This window comes from Zootoca vivipara, chromosome 11, assembly GCF_965207765.1.
Source record: "Zootoca vivipara chromosome 11, rZooViv2.hap1.1, whole genome shotgun sequence".
Lineage (NCBI taxonomy): Eukaryota > Metazoa > Chordata > Lepidosauria > Squamata > Lacertidae > Zootoca > Zootoca vivipara.
This window is the reverse complement of record NC_142594.1, coordinates 39,980,561-40,000,431: the sequence shown is the minus strand read 5'-3', so window position 1 is coordinate 40,000,431 and position 19,871 is coordinate 39,980,561. Positions and strand designations below refer to the sequence as shown.

The following is a 19,871-nucleotide window of genomic DNA, read 5'->3' as shown; positions in this document are numbered from 1 at the left end:
ATCAAGCTGTGCCAAATAAAACAGTGCCCTCGAATCAGCTTTGGCCAGTCACAAAAGCTTTCTGAAAAAAGCCAAGGAATCACATGGCACCTGGAGGCATACATAACCAATTGCCTTGGCAAAATACCCAGTTTATCTGGCCTTAGTACGGTTGACACTGGCTGGCAACAGCCCAGAGAGGGGTCTCTTCCAGACATACCGAAGAAATGCATGCAGTCTGCATGCAAAGCCTGCTGCTGGGGCCTTTCCTTGAAATCTGTGCACTTTAAAACTGCTCTCCAAGAATATGGAACACAAGGGAAATGAATGGCAGGAAATTACCTTTTGCTGCATGCCACGCCCTAGGTATCCCTTCTGCAGGAACTCTTTCCTAGGCTGTTGAGACTGGCACCCCAGGCCTCTGAGAAGGGAAATACCTGCCCCCTCCACCCAGTTCCTGTCCAATTGTGTAATGCTGTGACACGAGGAGAAAAGGAAATTCCTACCCAGTGGTGCTGGCGTTGACTCTCAAGTATGAGCAAACTTATCTGTGGCTCCCCTTACTCAAGTGCAGGCATCCCCAAACTGCGGCCCTCTAGATGTTTTGGCCTACAACTCCCATGATCCCTAGCTAACAGGACCAGTGGTCGGGGAAGATGGGAATCGTAGCCCAAAACATCTGGAGGGCCGAAGTCTGGGGATGCCTGCTCAAGTGCTATAGCATCGGGCAACAGTACTTTTCCTGCAGATGACTTTGCATGGCCAATCAGCCCTGGGATAGCTCATTCGGTAGAGCACAAGACTCTTAATCTTGGGGATGTGGGTTCGAGCCCCAGGTTGGGCAAAAAGATTCCTGTATTGCAGGGGGTTGAACTAGATGACCCTCAGGGCCTCTTCCAATGCTACAATTCTGTGATTCTAAGCATGAGCTCCCCAACTCTAGTGTAAAGTATGTGTGATGCTCATCACCACCTGATCAAGCCCTTACTGCTTCTGGCTTGCCAGCAAGCAAAGCCCTGCTTTGCCAATTCCCATTCATTCCCAAATACTGACTCCCGCTTTCCAGCCTTGAAATATACATTCATAAGGGCAAATGCTAATTGTGAGAAAGGCAGGAGAGTTTTAATTTCAATGACAGCAATGAACTCAGGGGCTGGGCTTGCCCTGAAGCCAGTGTCTCTCTCACCATCTGCACTATGGGGGCAAGAAGGTGACCCACCTTACAGGGTTGTTGTAAGGACTGAGATTGTGCAAGGGAAGTGCTCTGAACAGTCTAAAGCACTATATAAATAAATGCTAACAATGCAAGCCTATGCATATCTACAGTGAGGGGGGAAAGTTTAGTATTTAGTACTTGGTGGCAAAACCCTTGTTGGCAATCACAGAGGTCAGATGTTTCTTGTAGGCGGCCACCAGGTTTGCACACATCTCAGGAGGTATTTTGTCCCACTCCTCTTTGCAGATCCTCTCCAAGTCAGTAAGATTTCGAGGCTGATGTGTAGCTACTCGAGACTTCAGCTCCCTCCACAGATTTCCGATGGGATTAAGGACTGGAGGACCTTAATGTGCTTCTTCTTGAGCCACTCCTTTGTTGCCTTGGCCGTGTGTTTTGGGTCATTGTCATGCTGGAATACCCATCCTCGACCCATTTTCAATGCCCTGGCTGAGGGAAGGAGGTGCTCACCCAAGATTTGGCGATACATGGTCCCATCCATCGTCCCTTCGATGTGGTGAAGGTGTCCTTTCCCCTTAGCAGAAAAACACCCCCAAAGCATAATATGTCCCCCTCCATGTTTGACGGTGGGGATTGTGTTATTGGGATCGTAGGCAGCATTCCTCCTCCTCCAAACACGGTGAGTTGAGTTGATGCCAAAGAGCTCGATTTTGGTCTCATCTGACCACAACACTTTCACCCAGTTCTCCTCTGGGCCATTCAGATGTGCATTGGCAAACTGCAGACGGGCCAGTACATGTGCTGTCTTGAGCAAGGGGACCTTGCGGGCTCTGCAAGATCTCAGTCCTTCATGGCGTTGTGTGTTACCAACTGTTTTCATGGTGACTATGGTCCCAGCTGCCCTGAGATCATTGACAGGTTCCCTCCATGTAGTTCTGGGCTGCTTCATCACCATTCTCCTGATCATTGCACCTCCACGAGATGAGATCTTGCGTCGGTCCCCCAGACCGAGGGAGGTTGACAGGTTTTTTTGTGTTTCTTCCATTTGCAAATTATTGCACCAGCTGTTGTCACCTTCTCACCAAGCTGCTTGGCAATAGTCTTGTAGCCCAGTCCAGCCTTGCGCAGGTCTACAATCTTGTCCCTGACATCCTTGGACAGCTCTTTGGTCTTGGTCATGGTGGCTACTTTGGAATCTGCTGGATTGATTGCTTCTGTCGACAGGTGTCTTTTGTACAGGTACTGTAACAAGCTGGGATTACAGGTAAAACCTCTCCCTTACAGCAGGTGCTTCTAATCTCACCTAGTTACATACAGTGAAGATACCAGGTAGCCTGACATCTGGCTGGTTGATAGGGGATCAAATACTTATTTCGCTCATTATAATGCACATCAATGTCTGACTTTTGTCCTCTGGGTTTCTGGGGGTTTTCCTGTTGTTATTCTGTCTCTCACAGCTACAACAAACCTACCATTAAAATTATGGACTGGTCATTTCGTCGTCAGAGGGCAAACGGGCAAATTTAGCAGGGGATCAAATACTTCCCCCCCTCACTGTAGGCGGAAGCGAGTCCCGTCTAGTTAAATGAGATTTACCCCCAGCAAAGCATACATAGTATTGCAGCCTTCTTATTATTATTTGCTTTCCTCACAAAAGTGACCTAAAACAACTACCAAAAATAGTATAAACACTGTAACCAATTATGACAAACACAGCCAATAATATTCATGACTAGTTTGCTCCCGGGTGGCTCATCTATGGACAAGGTGGGACGTTATTTTAATTTGTTTTGGGGGGGAAAACACTGATTATTTTTAAAACCAGCCAGTATAAGAAGCTTCTGTTCATCCGTAGCCACAGAATGCTTGCCTGGAGATAACAAGGGCTCATCACTTCCAGGAAATACTGGAGATCAGATTTGATTTGATTTGATTTCTAGAGGGATGAAGTTCCACAGCTGGAGAGTCCTGAATGCAGGTGCCAAGTTAAGATGCTGGTTTTTTGCGGGCCTTTTAACAGTAGTGTTGGGAGGGTGCTGCTATATTCTAAACCACGGGAATCTCCCTCTGTTGTTGGAGGTGCCATGCTGCTGGGAGGGGAGACTGCTCTTGTGCTCAGGCCCCTGCTTCTGGGCTTCCACGCAGGCATCTGGCTGGCCTCTGTAAAAGAACAGAATGTCCGACTAGATGGGACTTAGGCCTGATGCAGCAGGCTCCTCTTAAATTCTTAATAAATATCTCTTCCATCTTCCCCACTCCTTTTTACTCTGTCTCCTAGCTCCTTTTCGGGGTTCCCGTTGCATCCAGTAGATCCAGACCTTCCTTCTGCCCACAGTCCCAGCGTGAGGGATTCACCTTGGTGAGCAGGTAAGCTCTCAGCAGCCCATCTCACTGGGCACCATGAAGGCAGGACTCGGAATGTAAAGCCATGCTCCTAAACATTGAGATGCTTGTCAGATGCGAAGCCAGGTGCGGACGCCGTTTGGGTTGACGTCAGCTGGCTGTGCCTGGTAGCAATTTGGAAAGAGGCATTTGGAGAAAGGATTGGGGTGCTGAATTATTGATGCGCATCAATATCCTGAGTAATAGACTCCCCTCTCTCCCCAGCGCTCAGGTTTCATGGGCAGCATGGGATGTGATTTCCCCAGACTACAGCACTCTAAAGCTTCGGATCTGGGTTTTTAAGCCACACATGGAAAAACCCTGCTCTTAGGGCTCTTTGGCAGGGGCAACAGCTAAAAATGCACCAAGGGCAAGCATATCTGCTTGCATGCCATCTATGAAGCATGCCGCCTTCTCACAGGTGCTTGGAAGCTTGCTATAAGCAGGACTTGGGGAAAAATGCAGCCCACTCTGCTAGGAGGATGAAGTCAGTGTCAAAGCTGCCAGCATCCTTATGGCTTCCTGAAGTTAATGAGCCCTGCTTCGCTTTCTGTTGCTGGTTCCCAAATTCCCTTTAACACACAGAGAGGGACGTGGAATCAATTGAGTGCTGGAAAAAGGCCTCTCATAATGCAGAGTTTCAGTTCAGGGCTAGTTTACAGAAATTTGCACAACAGTTTTGCAAGAAAAGAAATTGGGAGGTGGAGAAGGGGGTCTCGAGCTGCAGATTTGGAGAGCTGTGAAAGGAAGGCTCCTCCCTCTGCCCCCCCCACTTGCAGCATAGATGATTCAGATGGGCAGAGTACAACTAATGAAAATATTATAAAATTGTTGCTGCTGCTGCTGCTGCTGCTTGGAGAGGAGAGAATCTGTCAGTTGTGGTTCCTTTCAGTTTCCCCAAGCTTCAGTTGAGTTTCCCACATTTCCGCATGAGTTTGTGATCTTTTAGAAAAAGATCCCACGGAAATCGCATTTCTCTTAATAGGCACATTTTTGTATGACCTTTTTTTCTCTCACACACCAATTTTTGTACAAGTTTCTCCCTCCAATACAATGCATTGTTGTGTGTTCTGCATTTTGGTGCATGCTCTCCCCTAAATTGTAACCGGAGGCAAAAGTGTGTGGAGCAATGAATGTAATTTTTACTTTTGTACCGTGGGCTAGTTTTGTTCACACAACCCTCTCTGTCAGGCAGGCAAGAGGCGTTCTCAGAAGGCCACATGAAAGCCATGGAAAAATTCCACAAAGCAGGGGCGGTGAGGGGTATAGCCCTGCGGAGAATGCCAAGGACTTAACAGAAACATGAGAAGCTGCATTTGTCTCCTGGACCCAAGAGCTGGGTTTAGGGACTTCTACTGTTGATACTTCTCTCCACGGTGTGCATCTTCCAGGGATTCTTTAGCTGTGACACGAGTATTTTCAGGGGTTGTAACTAGCCGATCCTCAGGATCCCTTCCAACTCTATGAATCTATGAAGGATCAGGGTCAGCCCCTGTGGGCCCCAACAGGCTGTCACACCTTGCAAAATGGCTCGAATGCCGGCTGTTTTAAGAAGCAGCCATTCATTATCTCGCCACGAGGGTCCGCTTTCGTAGTTCTGCTTTAGCTCTTGGAAAGTGTAGCAGGGATCAGCAGGGAGGCCCTACCGGGCGAGGGCTGGTAGGTCGCCGTGCCAGTTGTGGTGGGTGGGTTGGGTTCTAGTGCCTCGATCGCGTGCCCCAAGCACTGCAAGTCGTGCAAAAACAGCCAGAGGCGCGGAGCCCATCGCTGCCCCTTGGAGACACTGGCTCGTAGGCAATGAGCCGCGGTGCCAACTGGGTCACAAGCGGCGGGGCTGACAGATCCCTGAGCGATGCCCACACGGGCTGAATCCGGCCTGCGTCCTCAGCCTCGGTGTGTGCTCCACGTGGCTTCTCTTTCACGCTGCTCAATACGCTGCGAGTTTGACTCCCGCCACGCGCACCGGTTGCGCATTTCTTTCCTAGGGAGGAAACGCGAGTGGTTGCATGAGATCAGCCTCCTCCTCGCTGGCGTCTCAACAGCGAGCCCGGGCTCTGCTTCCAAAAGGGGCTGAGCTGGCATTCGTAGATCCGGACGAGAAGGTCGAGGCCGGCCCCTTAATTGGCCTGAGGCGCCCTCTGCTGGACATTGCTCGGAATCTCAGCCACGCAGCTCATTTCCGCAAGCGGCCGGCCAGCTGGTGGCTCTTCCCCAGGCGAGAACCGGGAAAACAACGCGCGTGGCCTGAGGCCTCTTCTGCAGGTACTCTTTATATTTATGTCGCATATAGTTCCACATATGTGTGTGTGTGAGAGGGGGGGGGACAGAACGTGCTTAGGCAAAGAAAAGTGAGAGGGGGAACTTGGTCATTAGAAATATATTTCTTTATACATTTCTTTCCCACAGTTTCTAAGTGGCATGCAGCAGAGTTAGTCAGATGCAGTAAAGATAAGAGCTAACCCTAAAAGCAGAAAATTTACTTTAAGTGCATTGCTGAAAATAGTAAAATATGAAGCCTGGAAGAGGCTGCTGCATATACTTTGTGGTTCTTATTTACCAGGGACAGTCCTATTTATTTGCATTCCCATTCTCAAGTAAACCACTTGAATTGTGCCTTTAGGGCTATAGCTAATCAAAATGCCGTGAGTGCAAGTTGTCTGGAATTGCCATTCTCTGGCAGAATTCACCTTCCTCCCCAAGGCCCTCCAGAGGGACAGTCTCTGGGTTCGAAGGATGGATCTTTGGAAATAGGAAGCAAATAGAAAGGCCAAGTCAGGAGAACTTTCTGCGTGAGCAATCTGAGCTGGCCATTTATTCATTCAGTTGCATTCCTACCCTACCTTTTCCTCCAAGGAACTGAAAGTGGTGAACGTGGTTCCTCCATTCTTCATTTAAACCCCACAACAACCCTGTGAAGTAGGTCAAGCTGAGAGGCAGCGACTGGCCCAAGCTCACCCAGTGAGTTTCATGGCTGAGTTGGGATTTGAACCCTGGTCTCCCAGGTCCTAGTTTGACACCCGGACCACTACATCTTCTTTGCTGGAAAACCTCTGGTAAAACAACTCTCTGCACATTGCAAATGTGTGTCAACCCCCTTTGGCCCAAACATGGAAGAAGGAGAAGGTTAATGTTGTTTCTTTGGATGCCTTCATTGTCCCCCAAGTCAGAAAGGCCATAATATTACTAAGCCAAATGTGGCGTTGTATCAACATGAAACAAGCCGCTAGGGGAGTCTTCTCCAACCTGGTGCCCTTTAGATTACAGTTCCCATCAACCCCAGCCACATGGCCAATGGCATGCAGGAAACCCCAAATTCAATCCCCACTATCCTCGGGTAGGGCAAGTCATTTTCTCCCTTCATTTTATTGTTTTATCTTCTGGAAAGCTGTTTTTTTTTAGGTTTTTTGTTTTTTGAAATTAAGTGGCATGTACATTTTATAAAACAGATAAAAATATAACGACTCTGTCTGAAATCCTAAGGAGCCACTGACAGTCATATGTAGACAATATTGAACTAGGTTGCAGGTGCCCCCCTGATATTGCTAGGCTCCAACTCCCATCAGCCACAACCAGCATGGCCAAAAATCATGGATGATGGGAATTGTAGTCCAGCAATATCTGGAGGCCAGCAGTTTGGTGAAGGCAGCACTAGTGTGAGGACATGGGGAGCCTGCCTTCCCCCATTTCCCCTCTTCCACCAACCTTTTTTCCTAAGATAACAGGAGTATAGCATCTAGATCAGGGGTCCCCAAACTAAGGCCCGGGGGCCAGATGTGGCCCAATCGCCTTCTAAATCCGGCCCGCGGACGGTCCTGGAATCAGCATTTTTTACATGAGTAGAATGTGTCCTTTTATTTAAAATGCATCTCTGGGTTATTTGTGGGGCCTGTCTGGTGTTTTTACATGAGTAGAATGTGTCCTTTTATTTAAAATGCATCTCTGGGTTATTTGTGGGGCCTGCCTGGTGTTTTTACATGAGTGGAATGTGTCCTTTTATTTAAAATGCATCTCTGGGTTACTTGTGGGGCATAGGAATTCGTTCCAATTTTTCTTCAAAATATAGTCCAGCCCCCCACAAGGTCTGAGGGACAGTGGACCAGCCCCCTGCTGAAAAAGTTTGCTGACCCCTGGTCTAGATCAAGGGAAGGAATAGTACCACTGTATTCTGCTCTGGTCAGACCTCACCTGGAGTACTGTGTTCAGTTCTGGGCACCACAGTTCAAGAAGGATACTGACAAGCTGGAACATGTCCAGAGGAAGGCAACCAAAATGGTCAAAGGCCTGGAAATGATGCCTTATGAGGAACGGCTTAGGGAGCTGGGTATGCTTAGCCTGGAGAAGAGAAGGTTAAGGGGTGATATGATAGCCATGTTCAAATATGTAAAAGAATGTCATATAGAGGAGGGTGAAAGGTTGTTTTCTGCTGCTCCAGAGAAGCGGACACTGAGCAATGGATTCAAACTACAAGAAATAAAATTCCACCTAAACATTAGGAAGAACTTCCTGACAGTAAGAGGTGTTCGACAGTGGAATTTGCTGCCAAGAAGTGTGGTGTAGTCTCCTTCTTTGGAGACTTTGGAGACTTTAAGCAGAGGCTTGACAGCCATATGTCAAGAATGCTTTGATGGTGTTTCCTGCTTGGCAGGGGGTTGGACTGGATGGCCCTTGTGGTCTCTTCCAACTCTATGATTCTATGACCCTTCAGATGCTCTTGGACTGAAACTCCTATCATCCATGACCCTGGGGCTGATGGGAGTCGGATTCCAGCAGGTTTCCCATCCCTGCCGTATAATCATTATCATAAATGTAATGTTTATGGTTCACAAAGAGACTCAGACATACAGCGCAGTAATTATATCAGGCTCACAGTCTGAAAAGACAACACCGTGAGGAAAGGAGGAGGAGGAGGACAAGGATGCAAAGGGGAAGAAAAAAGATTATAGCAATTCATCGTCTCAACATAAAAAAGGAGAGGGCAAGAAACCAGAGTGCAGGCTCTGTCAGCTCTGCTTCTCTTGACTGGATTCCCATTGATGAAGTTGTCTGTACTGGGCAGGAGCAGAAGAGGTCAAGCGCCTGTGTGTGCTTCACCCATTTGGGGGAGAGCGAGTGAGATTGTTCACATTCTGAGGCCAGACAGAAACATCTGTAGCCAGCAACATCTCTTGGGTTCCAGATTTCACTGGGAGAGGAAGTGTGTCACTAAATTTGTTAATGTGCGATTGCGATCACATAGCAGCACTCCACTGACCCGCAGGTGCTTAACTGGATTCCTGGTATCCATTAGAAACAGATCACCACCACCACCGTCAAATTCTTTTTCATTCCATAACGGGTTTCTGATTGAACACCTGCCTAAGCAAGGTGGGTGCACCTGGTGCCATGGCAGTCCTTATCACATCACAAGAGGGATGGGGGGGGCTGTGGGTCTCTAAACACAGCTGGACTCCAACCCCCATGAGTCCCAGCAGCCAGTATGGCCAATGGTCAGGGGTGGTGATTGGAGCTGTTGTCCAGCAACACCTGGCAGGTTCCAGATTCCCCAGCCCTGCACCACAAGGATCATAAACTAACCCTCCTAGAATCGTAGAATTGTAGAGTTGGAAGGCACCACAAGCCCCCCCCCCTTTGCAATGGATGCAGGTTTAAAGCATCCATGGCAGATGGCCATCCAACCTCTGCTTAAAATCCCCCAAGGAATGAGAGCCCACAACCTCCAGAGGGAGTCGGTTGCACTGTCAAACAGCTCTCACTGTCAGAAAATTCTTCTTGACTCCTTTCTTGTAACTTGAAGCCATTGGTTCAGGTCCTAACCTCTTCCATGTGACAGCCCTTTAGATATTTGGAGATGGCTATCGTATCTCCTCTCAGTCTCTTCTTTTCCAGGCTAAACATACCCAGCTCCTTCAACTGCTCCTCACATGGCTTGGCTTCTTCTTCCTTCTTAGCTCTTCTGATGACCTTTCCTCACATTTGGTATCCCATGATGCACTTGGGACCCAAGCAGCAGCCTTCTTAGATACCCAAAAGCAGTGAAGGGTTTTCCAGCAGGTGTTTTAAGCTGACCCTTCAATGCCCAGTTTAGCCGCCAGGATCCAGGAAAAGAGTAACGCAGAAAATGGAGATTTAGTCCAGAGGAGTGAAACCTCATTTCTTGAATGAATTGCAGAGTAGCAGGCCTGACAAAAGACATCTGAGTTTGGAGGTGAAATATCACACAAGCACCTGGTAAATAAAATCAGCCGGATTAATTTCTTCTCTTCTCTTCTCCTCTCCTGCCTTGGCCCGGCTCTCCCAACATGATGCTCAATTCATCATCAAGCGTACAGTGCACAACGATTTTCCACAGGAATTGAAGCACTTATGATAAAATGTTGCCAGCTCCAGTTACATTATTATAAAAACAACATCTAATTTATGGCGTTGGGAGTGCCAATGCATTTCTTCACTGTAAGTCACCCCTGCCTAGGATGGGCTATAAAACCGTGAAGCACAATAGCTTTCCTCGCCGCTTGCGATATCGCAGTAATCAACCAGAAATATTTCCCACTGTGGAAATTAGCGCTGATTAAATTCCATAGCCCCATCTAATCACAGCAAAAGGTATTTTGACAAAACAGCACATTTTCGAGGTAGGAATTCAACAGTAGGCTCAACATTTAGGCAACAGAAAAATTTAGGCAGCCTCATATCATCAGCACTTAGGCATTCGCTTTGCCCTTCTGAAATGTGCTAGGAGTTTGAAAATGTATGTTACGTTAAATGGCAGCTTTGATAGGTTGGCCCATTAAAAAGTAGTAAAAAGAGACAAAGTTAATTTAAACAAACTATTTACTGTCTGTCAGGGTTCAACCCACTTTTCCAAGTTCTATCACTTAGACTGGAGGGGCTCCCATTGCAGCATACTATGAACACTATATGCCTATTTAATGGCTCCCAAAAAGAAATCGGTATGAAAATACAAAATAATTTATAAGTAATGATTAATCCAATAACATTTCCCCCCCATCTTGAATTTTATCTTCTTAACACATGTTAGAAAAGACAGTGACTGAATTTTAGCCTCTGTGAATGGAGGATTAAATGCTTGGAGGGCGGGGTGGGGGACACAAGAAAAAGGAAGTGTTCAACCAAAAGCACCCCACCTCTTCCCCAAATAACCAGAAGACCAAGAGCTTCCATATTAACAAATGCTCAACCTCAAATTCTGTAGATGGAGACGGGGTATGTGGGAGAGAACATCTGCCTGAGAAGTGAAAAGGGAGAAAGCTTATGAACAGCCAGTTTTGATTAACTATGTAGTTATTAAGTCAAGGAAAGAATACTGCAGTTGACAAGAGCTTTCAAAGAGACAAGTAGGCCTCTTCTGTTGTTCTCCATGAACATCAGCAAGGAACAGCAGGACTAAGCTTAGTCCCACTATGAACACTTTTTATTGAGGCCCAATAAGTTGACCACCCAAAGCCAGACTTTTGCCTCTTAACAGTCATAATGTCATAGTAGGAGGATGCCATAACGGTCACTATAATCATGGAGACTAGATTCTCCATATCTACGTAGTTTTGATTCCATTAGGAGAAATGTCCCAATGGTTAAAAAGGGCCATTTGACACTGGGACAGGCTGTCTTCCCTTCACAGAGCCTGAATGCCCACCTATCAGCAGCAGATGACTGCAAAAGACCCTTTCAACTCTAAAATCCAGTGATTCTGTCTCGTGGATCTGTTTATTTTAAATATTTTCTATTAAAGATGTTCTTGTGTTACAAAACAGACAAATAAGTGGAGAAAAGTGCAGTGGGGAAGAGATGGGGAGGTGTTCTTTCATTCTGTTGCATAGGGTTAGTGCAGGTGTTTGTATCCGCATCATGTGGATTAGTCCTTTGTTTATACTGGTTGCAGAAGTGTGGTTTCTTTGCCTGTGTATTTGAGGAGGTGGGTCGGTGGTTGGGTCAGATTAGCCATATTGATTTGTATGCTGTTGTGGGGATAGGTCCTTGTCCTGCTGTGCTGCGTTATGTGATAAAGGGGAACCACACTGGGGTGAAGATGGCCTCCTTTGCTTGTCCCCATGCTAATTTAAGTTTGTTTGTTAACTTTTCTAGTAGGGCAGTTTCCCATACATTTTGGTACCAGTTTTCTACCGCATGTTCACTCGTGATCTCGCCGGTCTGTTTTGAGGACAATAAACCCCCTCCGTACTCCCCTGAGTTTTTTTTTTAGATCACAATGCAATTGATAATAATGAGGGAATCGGATCCTGTGACTTTTCTCTCAGGTGGTCTCAGCCTGGAGAAGTACACCCCAAAGAGCAAGGGAGAGACCCAAAAGAAACCAGTTGCAGCACTGGTGTCCACATCCCAATTCCACCCTGCTGCATTTTAAGAGGGAACGAGAGAAAGAAAAATGTTTTGGATCCAATTCCCAGCTCCGTTGGCAGGTTGGGGGTGACACGTCGAGTACTTTCACCATTTTATGGCCAGGTTTTGGCAGGAAAGGAGCAGCTAAATTATACCCTTAGGGAAAACAGACAGATTTAACAGCCCATGGTTTCCTGGCGCCCAGCCCAGAGTGCCTTCCCTTAGCTCAGAGGGCATTGCTCTGTCTGCACCATGGCACCAGGCAAAGTAACAGGAGAGCTGGCAATGTCAGCCTGCAAGCTTTGACAGAAGAGACAATAGCAGTCGCTTATGCAGCAGCTCAGATAAGGCTCTGACAAGCCAGGAATATGGGTGTACTTTAGATCAGTGTTCCTGGAACGTGAGTGGCGCTGAAAAATAGTTTTGACATTTCCAAAGAGAGTTGAGCAGACATTAGCACATCACTTAATAGATGAGAGTGTGAAAGGGCCAGAATAGCAGGTGGGAACAGGATATAGCAAAAGGCAATTTAGCAAGGACCTCTCTCCAATATTCTAGTTTGCTGCAAGCCAGCTTTTAATGTGGGGGAATAGGCAAGAATACCACACCCCTCCCCTCCTCACACACAGCCTGAAGTGGTGCGCAGCTCTTGAATTCATCCACTTCAGTCTGTTATTTCATTCTGTGTAATGCTGGGAAGTGGAACCTGTGCCCATCTCATGTGTTTTTGGATTTCAGTGCCCATTATCCCTGACCCATCGCCATGTTAGCCAGAGCTGATGGGAATTGGGAGTCCAACATCACCTGGAGGAGCAGAGGTTCCCCACCCGAGGTGTGAAGTACTGAAACTATTGTGGCAACATCAACATTGCCCCAGCCAACTCTTAGGTTGGTTGACTAGTGTTGCTAAACCAGCTCTAAGAAAAACCAAATGAGATGGTGAATCTGTACCACAGATCTGTCCTTTTCTTCCTCTGCAAAAGAGACTTCCATTTTTCTGCCTCATTTTCAGAATGCTTTAGAGTTTGTTTGGACTTTTGATAGCTTACCTTGCAGAACTGCAAAGGATGCCACCTTTCCCTTTCCTCTCTGCAGCCTCCCTGGCTGCCCACATTTCCTGATCTGAAAAGCAGCCTCAAAGGATGCTGCACGATGTCTTTCCTTGACCTTTAATGGAAGCACGAGGCACCCAGGAGGGCTGCAGAGTCTAGAGAGATGATTTGTAGAATGAAAGAAAGGGACCCTCACAAATGCCGCTAGGACACCTTGAAAGTAATCATGACAAAAACCCTGCAACCCACAATGGGAATTTCGCAAGAAAATTATCTACCTTTGACCATTTTCAAATGCAGTTTCTTTTCTCATTCATTGATAAATAATGGTGTGTGCGTGTGTGCAGGGGGAGAACAGGAATAACTTTTTGTACTGCACTGATGTGGTGGTGGGAGCCTCACATGATTGGATGCTCCACTGTGTGTCCACACACACAAACACTGATGGGATCCTGCAGTCATTTGACTGGATTTTGCATTTGAGTTCTGCAAAATACAGTCATACCTCGTGTTACATCCGCTGTGGGTTGCGTTTTTCCGGGTTGCAAATGCGGCGGACCCGGAAGTGTTTACTTCTGGGTTCCGCCGCGCGTGCATGCGCAGAAGCACTCTATCACGCTTTCGCACATGTGCAAAAGCTCAGCTCGGTTTGTGGACTTTTCGGGGTGCAAACGGCACCCCGGAATGGATTAGGTCCGCAACCCAATGTAACACTGTACTGTGACACCCCCCCCCCACTAATTCCTGCATGGCCTTTTGTAAAACTAAACTAAAAAAAATCCAATAGTTTTTCTTCTCTGGGGTCAGGGTATATACTGCATGCCCTATGCACATATGTGATCCCTTCTAGTTTCTTGGTTTTCAGTGACTCACATCATTCTCTGCCACAGACAAATAGCTCCCTGCACAGAAACCTGGACTTCCTGAAATTGCAGAGCCATGCTCTTTACATGTGTGAAAAGTGTACCCATTTTGTAGAACATTTTAGACCATTGCAATGTGTTGTATTGTGGATCTGCCTTTGAAAACACACTGCAGCTGGTCCTGAAGAGGGTGGCAAAAACATTAACTGGGACTGGTATAAGACCATCTTTACACCTCTCCTTTGCAGGCTGCACTAGCTCCCTGCATTTGGATCCAATTTAAAGTGCTTGTTTCAGTCTTGAAAGCCTGAAATGGCTTGTAATCAAGTTACCCTTCTCCTGTGTGCACCTAAAGATCTTTGGAGGCTCTTTTCTCAGTGGCTCTGCCAAATAAATAGGCTAGGTAACTACAAGGGAGCAGGGCCTTTCTGGTAGTGGCACCCCTGCTAGGAACTGGTTTTTCCAGGGAGGTTTGCTTGCCACCATTTTCATGATCTCTTCTTGTTTTATATAGCACTCCCATGAGAAAAGAACACGAACAAGCCCAAAACTACAGGGGGATACACAGGTAAGTAAAAACAGTATAAATAAGATTCTTTACAAAAAGCACCAGCATGGTGTCCAGATTTAATGCAATGGTAAAAGGTAGACATTTCTATGCATCCAGGCTTTTTAAAGAACTTAACGTTTCACAGCCTGGCTTTTTGTGTTTTAAATTGAGTTTTGATTGTGTTCCTTTTTAGAATCAACCCATTACAGTGTTCATTATTTTATACTTCAGTGTTGTTGTTATAATTTTGAACAGTTTAGAGAACTTCTGCTATGGGTATGAATATAAATGAAATAAATAAATCATGAGCCAGGCCTCTCATAGCAAGCAATTACTAGTTTTCATCTAGCATAGGCAGATCCCCACAGAAAGCAAGCTTGCATACAGATTTCAACTCAAACTAATGCTCGCCTATGTCACAGAAGTACAGCATATAATTTCCTGTTGCTTCCTTTTTTTAAAGCTGTGTTTGTTGACATCTCTGGACACTACTTATGCAGTAGTCTTAAGGACCTTGGTTTTGTGGGCTGGGCTAAGTCACACATCAGGTTACAACAAGGCCACTCAATTCAGTCTGTTCAATGTGCTTTATTGCATTTGATTTGGTCAGGTTAAGAACAGCATCTGAAGAGATCGTCATGTCACTTAGCAACAATGGCTTGAAGATTTTCCTCCTGTAAAGGTAATTTTGAACTGTCTACTGAAATGCTTTCCTGAATTTACAGGCTGGGGAAACATTGTACTGCATCTCTTTGAAGGTGTAAAGACACATAAAAGGAGGAAATCTTTTGAATAGGTTGTGGTAATTCAAAGTGAATAGATAGCTATCCTTTGTTGAAATCAGAATTTAATTCAGTGTTAGGGAAAAAAACCACCACGATTTCTTAGCGAAAGCCTTGAAACTTGCTATATTTTAGCACAGGGTCTCCAAACTAAGGCCCGGAGGCCGGATGCGGCCCAATCGCCTTCTAAATCTGGCCCGCGGACAGTCCGGGAATCAGCATGTTTTTACATGAGTAGAATGTGTCCTTTTATTTAAAATGCATCTCTGGGTTATTTGTGGGGCATAGGAATTCGTTCATATTTTTTTTCAAAATATAGTCTGCCCCCCCCAAGGTCTGAGGGACAGTGGACCGGCCCCCTGCTGAAAAAGTTTGCTGACCCCTGCAGGTCTGATATAAGCCAGAGAATACCAAGTCAGCTAAGATCTAGAGCAGGGGTCAGCAAACTTTTTTTGGAGGGGGCTGGTTCACCGTCCCCCAGACCTTGTGGCGGGCTGGACTGTGCACACACATGCGTGCATGTGGCAGAGGGGGCTCCTCTCCCCCAGCCCCTCTCCCCTGCCTACCTTTGGTGTTACCGCACAAGGACGGGCTGGCTGCGGAGAGGCGCGACGCTGCGCTGCATCAACCGTGGCCCCTGTGCCTGCCCTTGCTTTGGGGCTGCTCGTCCCGGCGCTGCCAGCCTCTGCTGCTTGCAAGGGCAGGCACAGGAGCCGCGGTTGGCAGAGTGCAGTGCAGCACCTTTCCAGAGCCAGCCAGCCCCTCTAGAGAGGCGCTGCACTGCGCTCTTGTCAACCGCAGCTCCTGTGCCTGCCCTTGCAAGCGGCAGCAGTGGGATGAGCGGCTCAAAAGGGCTGGCTGGCTCTGGAGAGGCGCTGCCCAAAATGGCACTCAGCCAGCTCAGCCCAGCCCCACTTCCTCCTCTACGCAGGGTGGGGAGAAGCCAGGAGGGAGGGAGACGCCGTCCCGGTGTGTGAGAAGGGAGGGGAAATGGCGACGCAGAAAAAAAATGAATGAAAAAAAATTAACGAACGGTATCCACACGATCCACAGACCATCCACGGGCCAGTTGGGCCAGATCTGGCCTGTGGGCCATAGTTTGCTGACCCCTGATCTAGAGCAGTGATCCATGAGCCAAATTATTTTATCTGGCTATCATTTGTCTTACTACAGTTTAATCAAGGTTTGGTAAATTTTGTTCTGTTTCACTCATAGGGAAAAGAAGCAACGAGGCTGCATTTCCAGCAATGCTTGCTATTGTAGGCGAATTCAGGAAAGGTGCTGCCACAAATCTGCATCTTGAAGGTATTTCAGTAAGTATATCCATTTCTTCCGTCACCTCTTTCCTACAAATGGCAGCTGTTTATCACCTGATCCCATACTGATGGACCCATTAGCACGAGTGGTTGAGATGGTTGAAGACCTTAGACTTAATGTCTGGTAAATGACATTTTATCATGAAATACTATTTTCTGAATCAGAAAATTTCTGCTCTTTGTTCACAGCACACTGCAAATATTTTCTGTGTGTTTTACTGAAATGAGGTATTTTACGATAGAATCAGTTATGTGGTAGAAGAAGAACAAGTCTGTGTGCATTGCTAAGAGTTTATTCTGAAGCTTTGCTTTGAGTCTTTGTCATAAAAGACAGTTTATCTTTACAACAAGTTATTAGAAACTGAGATGTTTTTTTATTTCTACTATTATAAAAGTAGAGCATAAGAGACTTTTCAGAGCCATCTTCAAAAAGCAGACCGATCTTTTTTTGTATATAAACTGTACACAGAAAAAAAAACAAGGCACTATACATTTTTGGGATAACAAAGTATATCAAAGTTGGATTTGGAGAGTTTCTCAAGAAACTCGTGTGATGACGCTTTGTTCAGTTTAGCACCTGAAGCAGCATTGAGACCAATTCGTTGCCTATTATTAAAAAGAGAAACCATTCAGTGATAGAGGATGGGAAGACACAAAGAGAGAGTAAAAACATAATTCGTAGTTTAACTAATTCCGACCAAGCAACTGCTCTGCCGAGCTACTTTTCTGAAAGTCTTTCTTGACAGTGAATAATACACATGGCATTGTTAAATACATCCTTGTCCTATGTGTTTTATATAAATATAAATTATTTTTGAAAATCCACAGCTTTAAACAAAATAACACTTTACAAAGAGAACGTCTTCAAAACCCAAATGGCAAGTAGTGTAACGCAGCTAAAAAGATCCGCCATGGCTGCTGCAGAAGCAGCCTGAGAAACTGCTGCTAAAGTACAAGGGAGAACAACTGTTGAATTGCCTTACCTCCCCAAACAAAGACCCTTTGCATTTTACAATATGACGTGATTTAAGAAGAGGCAGCAAATCTATAGCCTTTTGGCGGTATCTTGTTGGCTTGGTGAAAAGGGGGGGGGTGAGCACAAGTTGGCCATGCTGCTGCTCTTTGTCCACGAGGTGCTGAAAATGACACAAGATCCCACTCCAGCTTTAGCCCTTAACTGCCACATGGCCAGGTTATTTAGAAGAGTCCTTTTGCCTTTTTGAGGTTGACCTGTTTCCAGGAAGGCAGTGTGTTATATTCCTCTCTCGTCATCTGCAATCCAGCCTGCATCAAAAGGGGTGTTGAAGGGTAAGCATTAAGAAGTGTAAAAAAAAGAAGAATAGCAATGCCAAGAGTAATTACAGAGACATCTGTGAGATGTGTATTCCCATTTACCTCAAAATCTTCATCGGAAAGGTAGATTTCGAGATTTAGTGGATCCACTCCCTCTGGGAGGGGCCTTGCTAAAAGTTCGGCCAATGGGTACAGCTTCTTGCATAGTTTGGCCAACACATCTTCCACAAGGATTATCTGGTTAGAAGCTTCAGCATCCTAGAGGGGAGGAAAAGATTTAGAAATTTCAAGTGGTTCAGAAAGAGATAAGCAGTCAAATGTTCTCTATGGAGAAGTCAGGTGATAAACAAATCCCTCCCCCCCCCCCGGCTCTTTTAACTTTGGTGCCACTGCCTGATTTCTATTGGTGGCTGTTAGTCACAAGCTCACCTCCAAGTTTCCCTTGGTATGAAGGCATATAATGGTGTAGCATCTAGCGGAGAGGAATTATGTTTGTATATACCAGGCATCCCCAAACTGCAGCCCTCCAGAAGTTTTGGCCTACAACTCCCATGATCCCTAGCTAACAGGACCAGTGGTCGGGGAAGATGGGAATTGTAGTCCAAAACATCTGGAGGGCCGAAGTTTGGGGATGCCTGGTATATACGGTACTTACGATATGGATATTCGCTATGGCTTAGCATTAAATGAAGAAACCAGTGCAAGCTTTGGGCTTGCATACAGTCTCCCTCCCTCCTTGCCTTCCATGATGGCTGCAAGTCAGGTGGCCAAGACACTTTTTGAGTCCTTTTTCAATTAACTACTGTATTTACTTGAGTCTAATGTGTCATCGAATCTAATGTGCCCCTCATTTTTTTCAGAACCTTAAAACAACAAAAAAAGTATTTGCTGGCAAATGTAAATGTGCCATCGAATCTAATGCGCACCTTAAATCCCACAACATAATTTGACCAAAAATGGTGAACATTAGATTTGAGTAAATACGGTAGTTTAGCAATATTGTTTTTATTTCTCATGCCACGGCCAGTGGATGGGTGGTGCCAGAAGCAAAAGTGGGTGGAGAAACAAATGTTAGTTTATTCACACTTTGCAATCACAACAAAGCCACTGTTTCATCTGAAATAGCAGGTCTGTGAAATGTACATTTTACCCAAAGAGCTCTGTCTACTTATTTTACAGATGTGGCAGCCGATTTAGAATGAATACAATATAACCAGCCAAAAGAGGTGGCTCTCTCGAGGGAAGGTTCTTAATTACCAAGAAAGTCCCCACATTGCCACCACAGGTTTTTTGTAAGGCTTTGCATTTCTGATGAAAATGATGTCCTCTGTTTTGAAAAGGAAGCTCCAACCATTGCAAGCCTTGGCAGGTTTTCTGAGAGAGATAAGGAATAGCCAGGCCTCTGTTACCCAATCAGCTCAACAAAAACAAATCTTTTTACCTAGACCTCTCAGTTCTTTGGACATTAAAACATTTCCTTGTGTCCTGGAATCTTTATGAGTAGATGATAAAATCTCAGTCAAAATCCACCCACGCTGGTTATTCTCCCCCCTCAAATGCTTGAAGCTTCCTTTCCATGAATCCCCTGGCTTTCGCTGCTTCCCAGAACACCACCAGAGCCACATTGCCAACAGTGCAGTGGAAAACGGAGAAAGATAATGAGAAAGGTTGATTTACCATTTCTGTGATCTCCGCAATGTCCTCTCTGTGTTCCCAGCTTGGAAACATATTGGTGAAGGTCAGAGGTTCGAGACCAGCATGAATTAGGTAAGATTTGGGAGGTTTCTTCACATTTTTTCCTATACATAAAAAGAAATCAAAATAAATATAGAATACCTTGCCACCTTATTAAAAGGTTCATTAAAAGGTTCATTAAAAGAACCTTTTAATGAGGGTGAAAGAGGAGAGCGCAAAATATGGTCTGAAGCTCAACATCAAAAAAACCAAGATCATGGCCACTGGTCCCATCACCTCCTGGCAAATAGAAGGGGAAGAAATGGAGGCAGTGAGAGATTTTACTTTCTTGGGCTCCTTGATCACTGCAGATGGTGACAGCAGTCACGAAATTAAAAGACGCCTGCTTCTTGGGAGAAAAGCAATGACAAACCTAGACAGCATCTTA

General features: G+C 45.9%; 1 protein-coding gene and 1 long non-coding RNA gene across 54 annotated transcripts in view; one reads left to right on the top strand and one right to left on the bottom strand.

Annotated features, from left to right (window-relative positions):
- The window catches only part of LOC118092370 (uncharacterized), a 99,916-nt gene extending 80,859 nt beyond the window's left edge, over nt 1-19,057 (top strand). Inside the window, exons 1-6 of one of the 4 annotated variants that reach the window (XR_015946261.1) lie at nt 3,007-3,131; nt 3,432-3,520; nt 5,521-5,797; nt 14,323-14,376; nt 14,969-15,040; nt 16,356-17,001. This is a non-coding gene — a long non-coding RNA (uncharacterized LOC118092370). Of the gene's footprint in view, nt 1-3,006; nt 3,132-3,431; nt 3,521-5,520; nt 5,798-14,322; nt 14,377-14,968; nt 15,041-16,355; nt 17,069-18,928 lie in introns of those variants that run through there. The other 3 variants (XR_009558420.2, XR_015946262.1, XR_015946263.1) reach the window with 3 other exon arrangements.
- SVIL (supervillin) overlaps nt 16,734-19,871 on the bottom strand; it is a 154,089-nt gene continuing 150,951 nt past the window's right edge. For 49 of the 50 annotated variants that reach the window (XM_088653374.1, XM_088653381.1, XM_088653389.1 and 46 more), the window contains 3 exons: nt 19,427-19,548; nt 17,852-18,007; nt 16,734-17,740 (listed from right to left, as the gene is read on the bottom strand). In XM_088653374.1, coding sequence (XP_088509500.1) covers nt 17,654-17,740; nt 17,852-18,007; nt 19,427-19,548 — 365 coding nt within the window. In that variant the 3' untranslated portion in view covers nt 16,734-17,653. The remainder of the gene's footprint in view (nt 17,741-17,851; nt 18,008-19,426; nt 19,549-19,871) is intronic. The other variant, XR_015946260.1, reaches the window with a different exon arrangement.